We start from the raw sequence: 17,608 nt of genomic DNA, 5'->3' as shown, positions 1-17,608 counted from the left end.
GCTTACCCAGGTCCAGGAGGCCATCTGCAGGAGCCTGCCTTCCCAGGTCACCCGGTGACATCGAGGATCTGCGGGCCCTTGGCTCTCTGTGCAGCGGCTCCTTCCTGCTCAGGTCTTTGCTGCCTCTCGTGAGGACCACTAGAGGGCGACGGTGCTCCACCTTCCAGAAAGAAACTGCCCATCCCTCTCAAGGAGCCCCGAAGCCCCCTTCTGGACCTCAGGTCTTCCAGGGTCACTGTTTATGAGAAGGAGGAGAAGGCGGTGCTGAGGGCATGGGGCCCTCATCCTGCATCACCTGGCCGTCCTGCCTCCAGGACCCTGCCCAGGCTGCCCCATTGCCCTTTGCCCACCTGTGTGGGGCCTGCGCCAGCCTGTGGAGTGGTGGGAACCTCTTGGAGGAAGAAAGGCTGGTTAGAGCAGAAGGAAATTGTCTCTGGGGACCTTTGCCCCCACCCTTGGCAGCTCCTCCAACTCGAAGTGTGCTCCCTTCTGCAGGGTGTGCTCAGGCCCACCCTCCAAGGCCCAGCTCCTGTGTGGCCCCCTCAGGAAAGCCTCCCCTAAAACAACCCCAGGTGCAAATACAGAAAGGCCGGGCAGGAGGGATTGCCCTGGGTGGATCTAGACAGCCGTGGACTCGGGGACTGCTCAGAATCATGGAGATGACACCAGAGAAGGCAGAGGCAGATCTGCTGGCACCGGAGACAGAGGGTGGATGGGAAAGAGGGTGGATGCTCACTGTCCTGGGTGGCAATGGGAGTCTTCTCGCAGACCCCCATCTCTGTCCCTCTGTAGTGGGCAGATCTCCCTGGGGGACCCAGAGGTGGGCCTGAGGCTGTGGCGATGGCCAGGCCGCAGACAGTTCTCGGCTGGGCTTGGGGCAGGCCTGGCTCTTCCCACGCCCCTCCCGGAATGCAGGGCTGCTCCTGGGAGTTGAGCAAAAGTGCGACTTTCCCTCCAGAGTCTAAGGTCAGTCGGCCTCCCGGGCCTGAGCCAGCATTCCTGACCTGGAGCCAACACAAGCAAGGGGCGAGCAGCCGGCGGCCAGAGGCCCGAGCCCCGGCATCTGACTGCCCCCAGGCCCGGCATCTGACTTCCCCCAGCCTGGCATCTGACTGTCCCCAGCCTGGCATCTGGCTGCCCTCAGCCCCGGTATCTGACTGCCCCCAGCCTGGCATCTGGCTGCCCCCCACCTTCATGCCTTTCGGGAAGGTGTCTACAGCCAGAGACTCTGCACAGGGGGAGGGTGAAACACCACGGTCCTGCTATTTGGGAGACGGCGTGCTGGTCACCTGTAGATGCTGCAGTAAAGGAAAGTCCCGCAGGACTCTTCTGAAGGAAAAGATAGTTTTCTTCTGATGTGATTTGCAAATCAGAGAGTGTAGCCTTCGGCATAAACCAGAGACAGGCTCTAAAGTGGGATGGGTTAGGCGTGGGTTTTCAAGGTGAGAGTTGCCAGCTGATCAAAAGGATGGGTTGCTAGGGAAATAAGACCATAAATTGACACCATTCATTTTCTGATCTGTGTTGGTGACTGGACTTTCAAGGGTTGGCTGACTCAGTGGTCAGCAAGTGGGGTTGTGAGATGAGAACAATGGGTAGTTCCGACTGACCAGCGCTCAGCAGGCGGAGTCACGGGATGTAGCCAACGGCTGGAGTCCTAACACACGGGGCGGGGGGCTCGCAAGGCAGGGGCCAATGCCTCAGTTTCCCTTGGAGTCTGCAAAATAAACTAGTAAAACAACTTTTGAGGTGAGACGGACAATGTGAAGAAAAGAGTCGGTCAGGTAGACAGGGTTGAGTGTACACTCCAAACGGCCTGGTCACTAGATCAGGGTCAGGGACCAAATAGCAGAAGGGTCCAGGTATTTGGTCACAAACTATGATATTAGGATGTTCACTGATGACAGTGTCACGGGGTTGACTCTCTGAGGCAGTGCAGGGCCTGAAGGGAGGCCCAGGGGGTTGTGGGGGTCAGAGGGGCAGCCCCTAGCCCAGCTAGGACAGGGGGTGGGTGCAGCAGGTCCTATAATGCCAGTAAAAGCAGTAACCAACATAACTGAGCACCTGCCGGTGCCAGCCAGTCCCTGACACTACACCCTCACATGGTCCGCGAGGGGGCTGACTGAGGCTCGGAGAGGGTCAGTAACTCGCCCAGGATCGCACAACAGAGGCCAGACTTCTATCACGTTGAAAACACCTGCACAGAGACAAGCTGAGACTCCAGGGCGCAGCCTCCAAAGTACCTACAGGCCTTACCTAGAGGCAGGGAAGTGAGGCGCAGGGAAGGGGCCTCCTCAATGCACAACTCCAGGGGGACTGCCACACAAAGTTGAGGCCCCTTGGAGGGGCTGAGTGCTCCCTCTTGCTGGGGACAGGGTGTGGACATGAACTCGGGCCTATCCGGCTGACTCCTAGGCAGGCTCCTGGACTCCTCCAATGGCTGAAGCCTTCCCCAGGCAGCCGAAGAGGCAGGAGAGAGAGTCTAGGGCTCCCAATTCCAAGAGAAAGGTTTAGACCTGCACACCACAGCCAGGAGGGGAGGGGCTGAGGAATGGGGGCCAGACTTCCTGAGGCACTCTGTGTTGATGCAGCTGCCCCCAGGCTTCTGGAAGCTTCCCCTGGGTGCATTTAACAGCCAAGGTTGGGGCTCTGTTCCCACAGTGGATGCCTGGGATTTTCGTGTTTTCCGTATCCCTGTGTGGGAGCCAAAAGCAGCTTCCAAGAGCCAGGAGAGATGAGCCTGAAGGAGAGGCAGACTCCCCTCTCTGGGACTGGATTAATAGACCTTCTGCAAGTCAAGGACACAACTTGATGGCTTTTCCTCCCTTGTCCCTCTCGGTGCTGAGCCTGGTTCCCTCTCCTCCCCATCTTTCCCCTCCTTGCTCCTCTCTTCCTCTCCTTTCCCATCACCCTGGTCTTCCTCCTGATGATTTACCCGCAGACAAGCTATGATGCTGAGGAAAGAGTCAGACCTGCTCCAAACCCTGGCTCTGCAGCTCACGAGCTGTGCGATTCAGGACAGGTCACTGCCCTCTCTGAGCCTCTCTTCCCTTTTCTGTAAAATGAGACAGTAGTACCTACCCGACAGGCTGTTTGTGGAGTCAGTGAAATCACAGGTGCCTATGTTCCAGGCCCATTTGCCCTTGAAAACCACTGGGTCTAGGTCCTGGGAAATAATTACAAAAAGAAATAAAAGAAATCCTTTTGTCTTTGAGATGCCATAGAGAGTAGGTAAAGTTACTTAATGTCTCTCAGTCTTGGTTTTCCGTCCTATAAAATGAAAGCAATGATGGGACCGACCTTAAAGAGCTGTTGTGAGGATTCAGTGATGTAATGGATGCCCGTAGCACATAGTAGGTGCTCATTAAATGGTCTGTTATTATTATTGTGGATGATTATTTGCCTTGTAGGAACACAAGGAATGAGAAAAAGAGAAATCTCCATACACGTACTATGGCAAAGCTCCTCTGAGGCTGTGCTTCAGGTGGCAGGGTGGTGAGGGTCAGGGCGCAGGCTCTGTATACTGAAGCATTAGAGGGGAGATATAATGCGTCAGGGAGCATAGCATAGCCCAGGCATTAGTAAGCGCCTGAACACCCAGGAGGAAGAAGGATGCCTGAATCAAACCTCTAAATGACCCAGAACCTTTATACCTTGAATCCAGTCTGTCCCAGCAGCCTTAGAGCAGCTCTGGTCTGAACATGTCTGTCTATGGATCTGCCTTCCACTCCAGATCAGTTGATTCTGGAGGGAAAGAGCCATGTCATGCCTGGTTTTTTGTTTTTTGTTTTTTATCAAGTGTGGGAATGTGACAGATTAGTTCAGAAACTGAGTTTTTGATCCAAGGGGGTCAAAGGAAAGACAGTCCTGGGACTTTTTCTAAAATTTTTTTAAAGGATTAGTAAGCTGGCATAATATGTTAGGAGCCACTGGAGACCATCTTGGTTACCATAGAGGGAGAACCTGCTTGAGAATGATATCAGCCCAGAGGAAAGCAGAACTGAGAGACAGAAATACACGTCCAATGACACCTGGATCCAGCCATCCCTGAAGCCAGAACAGAACTGTTTAGTTGTGTGAGTTGTTTCTTAAGTTAGGTTTTTCTTGAATTGGGTTTCAGTCTCTTACAACCAAAAAAGCCTAGATGAATGTGGTGTCCCCTCCCCAACACTTTTATTATTATTTTTAAAGTCTTGATTATTAGATGGCACCTAAGAAAATGTCCCCTGGCCCAGTAGAAGGGGAGGGCATCACAGGAAGGAAACCTAGGAGGGGAGAAAGGAGCCTGAGTTCTGGGAAGACTCGGCCTCTAACTGAAACGTAGGGGAAAGGTGCAAAACGTGCCTCTGAGAGATTTTGCCTTTTCTGGAGCAGGCACATCTGAGGTCTACCTTGGAGGAGCCCTGTTTCCCTTGCCTGTAAAATGAGGAGACAAACATCATTGTGAAGATTTAATGAGCAAATGGGTGAAAATTGGGGTTTCTTGTGCTTGATAAATGTGGGTTCATTTTTCTTACTCCACGGCTCCTGAAACAGCATGACTGAGCCAGGCTGTTCTAGCAAGTGGGAGTGGGAGTGGGAGTGGGGGTGGGTGGGGGGTGGGGGGTAGGAACGAGGCTGGGCAGCCCCTTCACACCCTTCCTTTCCCCCCTGTCCTCACATCACTGCAGGGCTCCATCCCAGGAATCTGGGCCCTAAAGCCTGGCCTGGAGGAACCCGACCAAGCTGGTCAGCCTGGCCTGGCCTCCGCTGGAAACTTACAGGCCCTTATCTTCACTGTGACTAAATTTGGATCTCAAACTCAGACACTCAGCCTGGGAATTCCTGGCGAATTCCAGCAAGGGCCAGTGGTTCTTGCTTTTTGCAGAGTAGGGAGATATTTTTTTTTTCCAAGTAACAGTTTAAAGGTAAAGTAACCATTGGTCATTATAGACATTTGGAAAACACGGGGAAAAGTCACCAGTACACCATCACCCAACCCCAGCCCCCCGGGGCCGCTTTGCTTCTCTTCTGTTGGTCATTCCAATGTTTGGTCGGGTTTCCGGACTGCTGGGGTTTTTTTCTTTGTACATCCATGAGATTAGAGTGTGTGTAGTTTCGTATCTTGGTCTCCCAGCATGTTTTAACCTGAAGACGCGCCCGTGTGTGAACTCTTTGCTGAGTGCCAGACACGGGCCTAGCGAGCCATCAGCATGATCTCGGGAATGCTCCCGCCCATCCTAAAACCAGCGCTCCTGTTATGCTTGGGTTGCAGATGACAAACGGAGGCACAGAAAGCCTCAGTGTCTGGCCCAGTGTCGCGGCTCCACAGCCGTGCTACTGACCGGTCTGCGTGGGTATCACGGCTTGTCCGCCCTTCCTGAGATGGACGCCTGCTGTTTGCCTGCCCCGCACTCGGGCCTTGCTCCAGTTCCCCGCAGGGACTGTGACCCTCGCCCTCAGTGCCACCCCGCAGCTACTGGGGGGAGGTGGGCGCGCATCCTGGGTCCATCTGAGCCCCCCATCCCCTGGCCTCCGAGGGGGTTCGGGATGTTGGTCCCCGGGGGATCGCTGCAGGGCTGGCTGCGGGCGAGAACCTGCCCGGGAGCCGGGGGCAGCCCCGGAGGGCAGAGCGAGCCCCGGGGCAGCATTTCGGGTTCTGGATGTAGTTGCTCCTGAGGTGGGCTCTTGGGTTCTCCTTCTGGACTTCCCAGTTACCTGAGCTTTTTAAACCCCTTAAGCCATTTTGAGTTGGGTTTCTGTCACTTGTGACCAAGAGTTCTGGTCGCCCTGGTGGGTGTGGCTTGGCTGGTTGGGTGTCTTCCTGCGCACCCAAAAGGCTGCCGGTTTGATTCCCGGTCAGGGCACATGCCCGGTTCTGGGTTTGATCCCTGCTTGGGGGTGAGCAAGAGGCAGCTGATCCATGTGTCTTTCTTACGTCGATGTTTCTCTCTCTCTCTCTATAAAAATTAAAAATAATTTATTTTTTTTTTTTGAAAGAGTTCTGGTCAATGGACGTTAGGGTTGCTTACTGTTTTTTACCATTTTAAATAATGCTGCCACGAACATCTTTACAGGTAGAGCTTAATCTTTGATTAGAATTATTTCAGTATTTTTTTGTAGGAGTTGGCAAAAGAACATTGTCTGGGCTCTACAGACATTTTGCAAATTGTTTCTTCAAGGCCGGCCATGGTTCGTACCCCTCACCTCCGCCGCCCAACAGCGTATACAACCGTGATTTAAAAAACTGAGCTCTGGAGAGGCTTTCTTTTTTAACAAGCCAAAGTTGTATTTGTGTTTTTTTTAAACAGGAAACTTCCATTAATATAAAACAGATAAAAACAGACAAAAATCAAAACACACAAACACACAAAAGCACAACACACAGGACCAGTGCAAACCCTTCCCAGCCCACTCGCCCCAAGTTTTAAAACCTTTATCACAGCTCCCCAAAGATTAGGCTGTATTGGGGAGCTCACAGTATTGAACCAGAAGAAGAAGAGGAAGAGCGAGGGACGTTTTCAAAAGGTCTGTACACAGGAGGGGGGGACGACACTCCACCGCTCCATCAGGGCCGTCTTGAAGCACTGCAGTGACTGTCGCGGGTCCCTGGGACGCTTTTGAAAGTTGCTTTGTTAAAAGGATAAAAAGCGCACAGACACTTTCGTAAGGCACAGGCAGCCTGTCGTACAAGTCACGTCGCGAGGGGCTTGGGAGAGACGGTGAGACAATGAAATAGGGAGAAGTACCGGCGGCCGCGTGATCCTGAGCCTGTCCCCGTCGGGGCCGGGCCGGGATGGGATCAGGTGGGCAGTTACCGCCTCTGGGTCTCCAGGGCTCCGCACGGTCCCCTTCTCACCCGCAACGGACTGCGGGTTCTCCAGGGACTTGGGGACCGATTTCCAGGGGCCACTCCCGAGGCCTGGAAGTAGGAGACAGCCATCTCCCACAGGTGTACCCGGCGGGCCCTGGGAGGGGGCGTTGGGGGTTCTGCCCGCATCGCGCTGGCATCACTAAGGCCGGAGGCTTCCAGGCACGCAGGACGCTCTGGGCCCAGAAAGCAGGTTCAGCCCTCGGCAACAGAATGGCCAACAAGGCCCAGCGGAATCCCCCCAAACGTCTCAGCACCCCCTTAACGTCTCTGCCTCTGACATCAGGCCCGGGGCACTGTCCTCTCAGCTCTGCCCTCCCTAGGACGCATTCAGGCGTTTGTTGAAGGGCCTCGTGGGCGTGTACGTGTTTTATCAAACCCCTCGACACTCATAACCTGCTTTCTCACTTATTCAGCAAACCTCCGACGAGTTACCTGCCACGTGCGAGCACGGATCCCGACACCAGAGGGATCAGATCCAAGTTTAGCGACCTGTCCCCCGCCCTGGCCTGCGCGCTCCCTGCAGGCTTTGCCTTCAGTCCCGTTCCCAACCCTGTGTCCAAACACAGGCCATGTTGACCAGCGGGTGCTGACTGGCTGACAGAGCGATGCTGCAGTTCAGGGAGCAGCTGCTAGATCCCAGGAGACTCCTGGCTCTGGGAATAGATTAGAAAAGGGAGCTTGTTTTGACCTGGAAACAGCCCAATTTCCCTGGCAATTCAAAACGAACAGGCACAAGACCACAACACGGGCATCCTCAGTGCCCCTGACCCACTGCTGGGGGCCCCGCTCGAGGGGGGTGGCCACCAGGCATAGGAAGGTGGTAGGACAAGGCTTTCAGCGCCCTCCCCAAAGTGCCTCCGCATGGGTGCCCCCGGGGAACAGGCGGGGCCCGTGGGTTGGACCCAGGCTCTCACACAGTTCAACTGGGCCGGGAGAAGGCGAGCAGTGGAGAGATGAGCCTAAAGGGGGTATGGGTGGCACAGGGGCCACAGCCGGGGCTGGGACCCTCTACCCAGGCACAGGTGCCCGGGCTCTCTCCAGGGGCTGGTCGGGTAAGTTCAAAGGAAGGAAACTCAGGCAGTCTCAACCTTCCTGGAACTTGGGCCAAGTAGCAGAGAGCATGGGATCCAGCACCCCCGTCCTGGGTTTCAATCCCAGCCCTGCCACCTCATGCTCTGTCATTCTACGTCACTCACTCCCAGGACCTCAGTTTTCTCACCTGCTGAATGGAGATAATCCCATACTTCATCAATTCTAAGTAACAGTTTGTTTTCTCCACATTTCAACATCTCCAATTGGGATGAACTGTATAGCTGCCGCATCTTACAGTTAGAACTGGCAGCATTTTTTCCTTAGTGGTACATAAAATGGTGTGTTTTATGATCGGTGCTGTCTTAGACAGGACTCAGGATGGTAATAGAGCTGCCTCTCGGAATGAAGCTGTGGTGGCGACTCCCTAACCCAGTGCCAAGGCAGAGAAGCTACAAAAGAGGCCCCCTGTCCTTCCTCCTGCCTATCTCAAAACCTGAGGGCAATGCACACAGTTACCCTGTAGCCCTGAAGACATGAGTTTAGAGCATCAGGAAATGTCTGGTTTTTAGAAGATAAACACCCCCTAATTTCTCTTGGACACAGGGAGGCTATTTATAGCAACTGCAGAGCACATCAAACAGGCCACTGGCTCCTTTTGTCCCAGGTAACAGGTTGCCAGAAGCACGGCCTGGTCCACCCTGGGTCTAGGCCCTTGGTCACTGGTCTCCTGACTCCAGCTGGAAGCAGAGGAGGGGGGCAGTCATGAAGGACAAGTGCCAAGAGACAGAAGCTGACTCCCTAAGCCACTGAGACCACCAGAGCTGTGGCTGTGGCTCAGGTCAGCCGGGGGGACTGGTGCCCAGAGAACCACAGGCCCACAGGGCGATGAGTCTCTCACATGGGGCCTGTGCCCACACCCAGCACGTGGGGGGAACCAAAGGCTCTGGCTGACCAAACTCAGCAGGGCACCCAGCACTGCCTGGATTCTCAAACTCTTATCTTGGCAAACACTGGGGTTCCAAGATCTCCCCAAAAGATTCTGCTGCAAAATTAAAATGTGGGCGTGTTTCCCAAATTCATTAGGGAAAAAGAACCAATCATGGGTTCCGGCAGAGGCAGGAGTAGGGTTTCTGCAGTTGAGATCAGAAAACTGTGGCCACTTCCAGACAGAGAGGCAGGTGTTCTAAGACCTGGAACATCCCAAGGGCACCACCAACTGTCTCATGGGACTTGATATGACAAAGGCGTGGCCCAGCTGCACTCTAAGCCCCCTGACACCCAGCAAACACTTGTTATATGAATGCCTAAAGTCTGAATGTCCGCCTTTCCCTGCCTCTCTCAGCAGATGAACAGAGTAGGAATTGTAATAAGAAGGATACCTGCTTTGCAAGGTGTCTCAGGCCTTTTAGAGTGCTGTGCTGGGCCTCCCAAGAGCTCTGGTGTTGGCAGCCACTAGGCTTCCTCCTGGTCAGACTGGGGACTGAGAAACAGAGAGGCCCAGGGACTCGCCTAAAGGCACAGCACAGGACAGGGCAGACATGGAGCCCAGAACTGGGGCAAGAGGGAGGAGGGGGTGAGGGGAGGCCCAGGGTCCCAGGAAATGCCTAGCAAATAGCCCTGGGAAGGAGGACAGTCCCAAGGTCAAAATTTTATCTCAATTATTAGTTAACATCCTAAGGATCAGTTAATATCTTGGTAATCAGCAGGGGGAAATAAGCTAAGAGTCAGAACAAAGACCAGGTTGCAAAGCCCTGGTTCCTCTTGCTTTGCCAGCAGGTTGCCCTGGTGATGCCCACAGGCACGGGTAAGAGGAAGTGTGGAGAACTGTCTGTGCCTTCTGTGGCCTTTCCAACTCCAAGTGAGTCCCCGCCTCAGGGCTTCTCTCCCTTCCCCAGGAGAAGACAATTTAGCGTCTTCTCGTACATGGCAGGTGGTACAGGCCAAAAGCATCTAGGACAGGGTCAAGTGCGATGTGCTTATTACTGGGCTGTCTGGGGGTGAAGAGGTGAAACACTGCCCAGAGCTCTCAGAGCTGCAGCACCCATCAAAATGCCTCTCTCTCCAGGACAGAGTTAGAAACCAAAGAAGCAAATTGTTCTTTTATGTTCTCCGCCCACCTAACCCCCAAGGAGTTGCTGCTTTGGAGCTGTAAACAATGAGCTATTTTTTCCTGCTCTTAGGAAATCTGAGTGTCCCTTTTTTATACCATCCGAGGGAGTTCTGTTCAGGTGCAGGCTTCATACATTCAAAACCAGCTGACGTCACAGCCCTAGGAAGTGAACAATTTCTAGTCTTGCTCATGTCTGGGCTCCGGATCGCACATTCCTTAGTGTAAAATAACCTAGAGCCAGGATCCTTGGATAAATACCTCTGTGTTTTCTCTCTCATTCTCTCACACATGCCCTCTCCCTTCTCGGTCTCCCTTCCTCTTCTCCCCTCCCCCTACACATACAGACACACACACACACACAAAACTCAACCCATCCCAGCAAAAGCATTGCACGGAGGACGCTGCTTCCCAGCCGAGAGGTCACCAGAGGGACGGGCGGTCTGCCAGGCAGTTCCTGAGCTTGCTTTTGGGACTGCCTTTTGGGGGCAAAGCACTTTTGAGCCAGAAGCAAACTTCGCCTGGGCTCAGACCCCCAGGGCCTCGTCTCCACGACTGTCACGCCTTGCCCACCACTGGAGAGTGGCAGACGAGATGGCTGCTGCCCCTGGACTCGCTGGTGGCCATTCATGGTGGTTGCCCAGCCCAGAGGGGCATGAGAAAGGTGACCTTGCTCTGGCCAAGGCCCATGAGTGGGCCAGGCTACGGCCTGTAGATCTTAATGACGTCCTTGATGGGCCGCCGGCAGATGGGGCAGCAGGCGCGGGCCTGCCTCTTGAGCCGCAGGCCGCAGCTGTGGCACAGGCACATATGTCCACATGTGTAGATGACTGTGTCCACTTCACCGTCGAAGCACACCGTGCACTCGCTGTTCTTGCTGCCTGCCGGCTCCGGTGCAGGGAACACGGGGGACACCGGGGGGCTCAGCGGGGAGCTGGGGGCTGTCACTGCAGAGAGGAAAACCAGCTAGACCTGAATAATGTGGTTCCCAGGTGTGTTGTGCTGGGTGCAGCCCTAAGAGGGCAAAGCTTCTATGGTAGAACCCGTGGGGGAACAACTTTGGGAAATGCCCATTTTGGGTTTTCGTCTGGGTTTTGCCTCTTTTCTTACCCTCCTACCCCCAAGCATCAGGCACCATTATCACCCTTTGGTGATAAATATCTAGATGTTTCTCCTCCCTCCAGCTTAGAGCACAGCTGAGGAAGGAGAGGATGCTGGGTGTGTGTGTGTGTGTGTGTGTGGCCACCCTGCTTAGCCCTGGGGAGGTGCTGACACAGCCGAAGGAGCCAGGCCAGCCCCTACCCCTGCCCCCGCCCCCCCCCCATCTGCATCTCCTTACCCAGGGATGACTCAGATGCCGAGGAGGACTGGTTGACACTGAAGGCCATATCGGAATCGCTGTCATCCTGGGAGCCGCTGAGGGACCCAGATGGAGACGGGATCACAGGGCTGGACTGCAAGGTGCCTGAGACCAAAGAGACTCCATCAGGCAGGTGCCACTCTGCTAGTCCCTGGCTCTCTGCTGCTCTGCACCTTAGTCCCCAGCTCGGTCCAGTGGGAGGACAAGAGCTACCTCACAGGGTTCTGGTGGAATCGTACACGCGTGGTGGACAGCTGTTACTTGCCTGCCCAGCCATCTTTCCCATTTACTTCTGGGAAACAGTACTGGGATTTTGTTTCACACGATCCAGGCTAGGCCAACAAGAACTTCACCTCTTGGTCTCAATGGCAGTTTAGGGAAGGCCATGCAACCCAACAAAGGCCAGTGGATTCAAACTATTGCGAAAGAAGGGCTCATTCCACTGGGAGGGTAGCGTGGCACTGCGGGTCCTGCCAGAGTGGAGCCAACACAGAGAGTGAACTCTGAGATGGAAAGAGGGGTGAAATCCTAATGCCATCCTTTCAATGTCTAGATCAAACAGCAGCCACTCTTATTACTATCCTTACTTATTACACATGCTGTCGGTGGCAGGCACCTGCTAAAAGCACTGTACACGCCTCATCATTTCATCCTCATGGCCCCAGGGTGCAGGGAATGACTGCCTTTCTCTACAGACGGAAACTGAGGCTCAGAGAGGCTCCGATTTGCTCAATGTCTTCGTGGCTGACCAGCCATATGACTGGAACAGTCATTAAATCTCTCTGTGCTTCAGTTTTCTTCTCTGTAGCTGGGACAGTGATATCAGGTTCATACAGTCGTCGTGAGGATAAAAGTGAATGAGGTAACATATGAAACGTCCATCGTTTCTGTTATCATTTGGACTTTACTTCTTGAACCATGAAAATGGAGCTGTGCTCTCTGGGAACCTTCCCCGACCATCACCTGCCTCTGTCAAGCGGTAGAGAAGCCCCTCTGCCCTGCCAACACCGCCAACACCGCACCCTGCAGCTCTCCACAGGGGCGTCCGTGTCCTGCCCTCTGCCCTGCCCCATCCTGGAGCCCAGGGCCTGGCCCATAGCTGGTGGGTGCTGTGCATCTGTCTGGGGCATGAAGGCAAGAATCATCTCAAAATAGGATGGCTCAAGCCTCCATTCCATTTCCTGTGGACAGTGTGGTTCTTATTTCCTCTTTTTAGTTGTATTTGCTGTTTTTCCTACACTTAATGTGCATTGCATGTGTAAAAAATAATAAATCCTATAACCATAATGGAAGTAAAGATTGCACTGACCACGTACCAGCTGCATAAAGCCTGCCAGTCCTTAGTACTTAGTCCGGGTACTTAGATCGGTGTAGACAAAGTGTGGTCCAGGGAGCTGCAACCTGGGCATCCCTGGGGCACACGTTGCAAAGACAGCATCCCGGGGCCCAGCCCAACTGAACCGGAACCTCTAGGCGACGGCGGGCGGTTCCGGCGCGCTCGGGTTTGAGAACCACCGGCGGGGCTTCGGCGCCCGCTGCAGCTCCCACGCAGCGCCCTCTGGCGCCCCGGCGGGCCCGCGCACGCGCAGTCGGGGTACTCACCCAGGAGGCGCAGCTGGCCGGCGGCGCCGCCGCGCACCGCGAAGAAGGCCCAGAGCGCCTGCGTGGTGTCGACGCACAGCAGGCGGCCGCGCGGGCGCCCGTTGACGCCCAGGTAGACGTCGCCGCCGGGCCGCAGCGAGAAGCTGAGCGCGTCGCCGCCGCTCGGCACGGGCCCGGCGCGCGCCACCACCCAGTACTCCTTGCGGTCGAGCAGCGCGTCGGGGTCGGCGGGCAGCTCGGCGGGCCGGAGCCCGCCCGGGTCGCACGACGTGATGCCGAAGGCCAGCGCGCCGGGCGCCGGCAGCCCCGGGCGGCCCACCTCCACGAAGAGGCTCTCGCCGGGCCGCAGCGGGCGCTCGGAGAACACGAGCGTGCGGCCGCCGTCGGGCCGCGGCGCGCAGGCCACCTTGCGGTCGGTCGACAGGCTCACGTCGGGGCCGCGCGTCACGTGGAAGCGCAGGTCGGCCTCGAGCAGCGCGGGCGAGGACGCGGGGCGCGGGCGCTCGCGGGGCGCGCACGGGACGGCGGCGGGGGCGTCGGCGGGCGGCGGGCCCGGGGCGCGGCCCAGCACCAGGTGGCCCAGCTTGGCCACCACCTGGTTGTGCTCCAGCTCGTTGTTGTCGAAGTTGGCGGCGTCGAGGCTGCCGGGCGGCGGGCAGGCGCTGAAGCGGGCCTGGCTGAGCCGCGCGGGCGGCAGCGTGTCGGCGAAGGCGCTCTCTGCAGGGGACCGGGCGGGACGGAGGCGGCGGGTGAGGGCGGGCGGCGCCCCCTGCCCACCAGCAGCCTCCCCCACCCGCGCCTCCGGCCGACCCTCTGCACCCCACCCGCTGCCATTTTTTTCTGGTCCTTTTGCGAACTGATTTAAGAATCACGGATGCACAGAATTGGATTTAGCGTCGCCCTTGGTTTCCTTGACCTTTGGGGGGGGGGCCCAGGTCGGCCCCTCCCCCACCCTCACCCTCTTCCGGGCCTTCCTTCTCCTCACCCCTTTTCTCTCCACTCCTCCGCTTCCCTCCTGCTCCCTTCCTCCCGCCTAACTTTCCTCCCTCCCTCCTCCCATTCTTCTTTTGCTCTCCTCCCTCCCTCCCTTCTTCCCTTCCTTCCTTCCTTCCTGATTTAAAGGGCACGTGACAACCCTTTACTGTCTGTCTCCCCAACTACAACATAAGCTCCAGGAAAAAGACGGACCCCTTTTTGCTCTTGATGTGCGGCCTTAATATATGTGACAGGTGCTCACGAGTTAGCTCATTTAGGCCTCGCGGCCTGTGAGGTGCGTACCGTGTGTTACTCGCCATTTAGCAAAGAAGGGAGCTGAGGCACGGGGGTAAAGAATGCGGCCGAGGCCACAGGCGGCCCTGTGGCGGAGCGGGACGGGCGCCCCGGCTGCCTGGCTCAGGGCAGGGCCCCTCGGCAGCGCCGACCCTGCAGGGGGGCGGGGGTGGGGGTGGGGGGCAGAGCGCAGGGCGGCTCCCGAGCCCCGGATGCGGAAGGTTTCACCAAGAGGTGGGCTCATTCTAAAAACAAGAAGCTAAGGAGTTTTTTAGAAGTCACAGTCGTGAAAATATTTTTGAAAAAATTACAGCGATATGAAAAAATAACTCTTGATGCTGGATATTGTAGTTAAGTAAAAAAGCAAAATTTAAAAGCCTCCCTCAGGTAACCGGGGTCTTTGTACTTCAGTAGGTTGATGGCTGGCTGTCTCCCCAGCCAGGGTGTGAGTTCCCGGCGGGCAGGGCGCAGCCAGGCTGCTCACCGCCGGTCCCGGGGCCTAGCGGAGCCCTTGGCAAACAGCCCTCGTTATTATGTAGCTTCTTGGATGAGTAAGTGAATGAATGGGGTCTCTAGCATAGACTGACACTCCTAATAAGAAATCGAAAAGGAAAGTCATTAAAGTATTTTGAAGTTTTTTCGTGGTAAAAATATTCTTATTAACCGTAATAAGTAAACAAAGCAAGAAAGAGCATTTCTCAAACTTTAAAACCAGATCCCTCTGGCTAAGATTTTGGTAAATGTTACCATTCTATAGTTTTTATCATGGAATAAAATATTTCTTCCTCTTGAGTTTTCCAAATATAAAATTAAGTCATGATAATGAAGCTGCTTTTTCAAAAAGCAGCCCGAGCTGCTGCTGAGAGTGATGTGACTCTACACTCCTGCCCCCTCCTTACAGGGCGGATTTTGCAAACTGGCAATCGAAGAGCTGACCCTGGCTCACAGACCTGTGTGGTTGGCCTCCTGGTCTTCTTTTCTTTTTTTAAACTATTTTTGAAAAACTATCCTATACAAGTAGTAAAATGAATGCTTATTATCCAGATTTAACAATTATCAGTTCATGGCCAATCTTGTTTCATTGACACCTCCGCCAACTCTCCCTCCTACATTATGTTGAAGCAAATGCTAAACGTGGCATTGCATCTGGAACAGTTTCAGTATGCCTCTAAGACAGGGCAGCACACTTCTGTCCCCACGAGTTCTCACCGCCAGGACTTCGGCATTAGTCGCTGCCTCCTGGGTCAGAGCCAGGGCCACACTTGCCTGCCTGCCTCCCCATGGCCCTGAGCCTCTCAGCAGTGGGCTGGTTGCTCGCCGCCTGGCAGCGTAGATACCAGAGGATTAGGGCATAAGTGTGACTGCAGGGCAAGCAAGCAGGTGAAAGAATGAGCAAGTGGATACGCTAGCCAGTGCGCGAGCAGACGCGGAGGAAGGAGCAGTGCGTGGGGAGCCCGGCTGGGGTGGGGGGGCAGCAAGCGCCCTGGGCCAGACCGTGGGCACTAGACCAGCCCCGCTTTGCAATTCAGGCCATTTAACCTCGCCGTGCCCCAGTTTTCTCAAATGTAAAACAGGGGTCGGGAGTTGTCCTGAGAAGTGAATTAAAACGTGTCAGTTGTTTAGAACCGCGCCTCGCCTAGCAAGCGAGCCCTCCGTAACGCTAAAGAAATGCGCACCCAGGCGCAGAGCACCGTCCCCTGGACGGGAGGAAGCGCGCCCGCCTATCGCAGGGGACAGCGACCTACCGAGGAGCTGCACCTCGTCGGTGATGCCGTAAACGTCGATGAGCGCCCAGAGCGGGCCGCCCACGGCCACGCCGCAGTGGAAGAGCACGGGCTCGCCGTCGTTGACACTGTAGAAGACGCGGCCGTGGCGGTCCACCCAGTAGGCCAGCACCGTGTCGCGCAGCGCCAGGTTCTCGGGCAGCGCCTTGGCCCAGTAGCCGGGCCGCGTGACCAGGTCTGGGCAGGCGTACTTGGGGATGTCCTGCGGGCTCATGAGCGACGGGTCGTGCACCGTGAAGCCGAAACGCAGCGCGCCGCTCCAGCCGGGGCGCACGGCCACCAGGCGCAGCCGCACCTGTTCGTACAGCCGGATGGGCCGCTGCGTGAACGTGACCCCGTTGCAGAAGCTGTTGCGCCGCGTGGCCCGGCGCGAATGGCCGTCCAGCCGCACGTTCTTGCCCTTGGCCTGTGTGTGGAAACGCGGGGCTTCGCCCAGGACCGGGCGCCGCTCGGGGCCGGGCCCACAGCAGGGCCGGGTGGTCAGCAGGCGCGCTGAAGCGCTGGAGTCTGCGGGAAGAGACAGGCAGGAGGGTTAGGGCCCCTCCGAACTGTGCAGCCCCGATTCCTCCTCTAATAATCATCTCCATTTTAAATTCCATCTTAATTAGACCAGTACTTGGTAAACGAGAAGGTGTCAGCCACCGCAATCAGCCCAACACTACCACAGCAAAGTCACTACACCCACTTCACAGAGGAGTAAGCTGAGGCTGTGTGTGTGTCTGGTGAAGCACTGTCCAGAGCTGTTTCACTCCCAGATGGACCAATACCAATGAGCTTGTCACACAGTAGCCAGGCTGGGGCCGACTGACTTCACCCCCATCAAATCCTTCCTAATCCTCCAAGGGCCACTTTTGGGTTGCAGAGTCTGCAACAGGGCCTTGGATTCTCGGAGAGGAGAGGGTGGTGGTGGGGGTCTTCAGTTGCTTTTCTCTGTGCAATTTTGTTCAAAAGCAAAGCAGAAAAGACAACAAAGAATGCAGCCTCGGGATCCCTCATAACAGAGTGAAAGGCAATGAAGTACCACCTAGAAGCCCAGCGCTCCCTCCCTTCCTGGCTGTAATAGGCCGGAGCTGGTCACTTCTCTAGCCTGTAAAATGGGCGCGTAACTTAACTCACACAGCTGCTAAAAGATCATGTGGGTGAAGTTTCTAGAGTACTTCCTGACACAAAGTATGTGCTTAATAGGCAACTAACAGTATCCTAATACTGCGGTTCCAAGGAGACCCAAGCTAGGATTCTGACTGCCCCTCCTCTTTACCCACAGAAAATGAAGACATTCTTTGTAAGCAAGGTGACTTTTCTAGAACATACACCTTTCAGGATTCATTTCTAAGGGAATTTTGCCCCAAAGGACCTGGAGAAACCTGGGATGGTCTCTCTTAAAGGATCTGGCTGCTGGCCTTGAAGCCAGGTGGCCTGGGATTGAGGTGAAGGCTTCATTATTTCCCTTTCCTCCTCCGTCCCGGGGGGAGTTCCTGGGGGTTCTGCCGCCTGGAGGTGGCAGGGTGGGTAGTTAGTGCATGAGTCTCCGCTGCTTGTTCACAGTGTTTTCACGGCAAGTGCTCATTAATTGCAGGCAACCCCAGGCACACGTGGTCTGT

General features: G+C 55.6%; 1 protein-coding gene across 2 annotated transcripts in view; it reads right to left on the bottom strand.

The window, feature by feature from the left end:
• NEURL1B (neuralized E3 ubiquitin protein ligase 1B) overlaps nucleotides 1-17,608 on the bottom strand; it is a 57,207-nt gene that overhangs the window by 24,038 nt on the left and 15,561 nt on the right. Inside the window, exons 2-5 of one of the 2 annotated variants that reach the window (XM_081135140.1) lie at nucleotides 15,969-16,514; nucleotides 12,955-13,671; nucleotides 11,332-11,457; nucleotides 6,260-10,939 (exon numbers count right to left, since the gene is read on the bottom strand). In XM_081135140.1, the coding sequence (XP_080991266.1) occupies nucleotides 10,695-10,939; nucleotides 11,332-11,457; nucleotides 12,955-13,671; nucleotides 15,969-16,514 (1,634 nt within the window). In that variant the 3' untranslated portion in view covers nucleotides 6,260-10,694. Of the gene's footprint in view, nucleotides 1-6,259; nucleotides 10,940-11,331; nucleotides 11,458-12,954; nucleotides 13,672-15,968; nucleotides 16,515-17,608 lie in introns of those variants that run through there. The other variant, XM_081135141.1, reaches the window with a different exon arrangement.

The sequence above is a fragment of the Miniopterus schreibersii genome (assembly GCF_964146895.1).
Source record: "Miniopterus schreibersii genome assembly, chromosome: 4".
Classification (NCBI taxonomy): domain Eukaryota; kingdom Metazoa; phylum Chordata; class Mammalia; order Chiroptera; family Miniopteridae; genus Miniopterus; species Miniopterus schreibersii.
The sequence above is the reverse complement of the archived record's forward strand: the minus strand, read 5'-3'. Positions and strand labels throughout refer to the sequence as shown.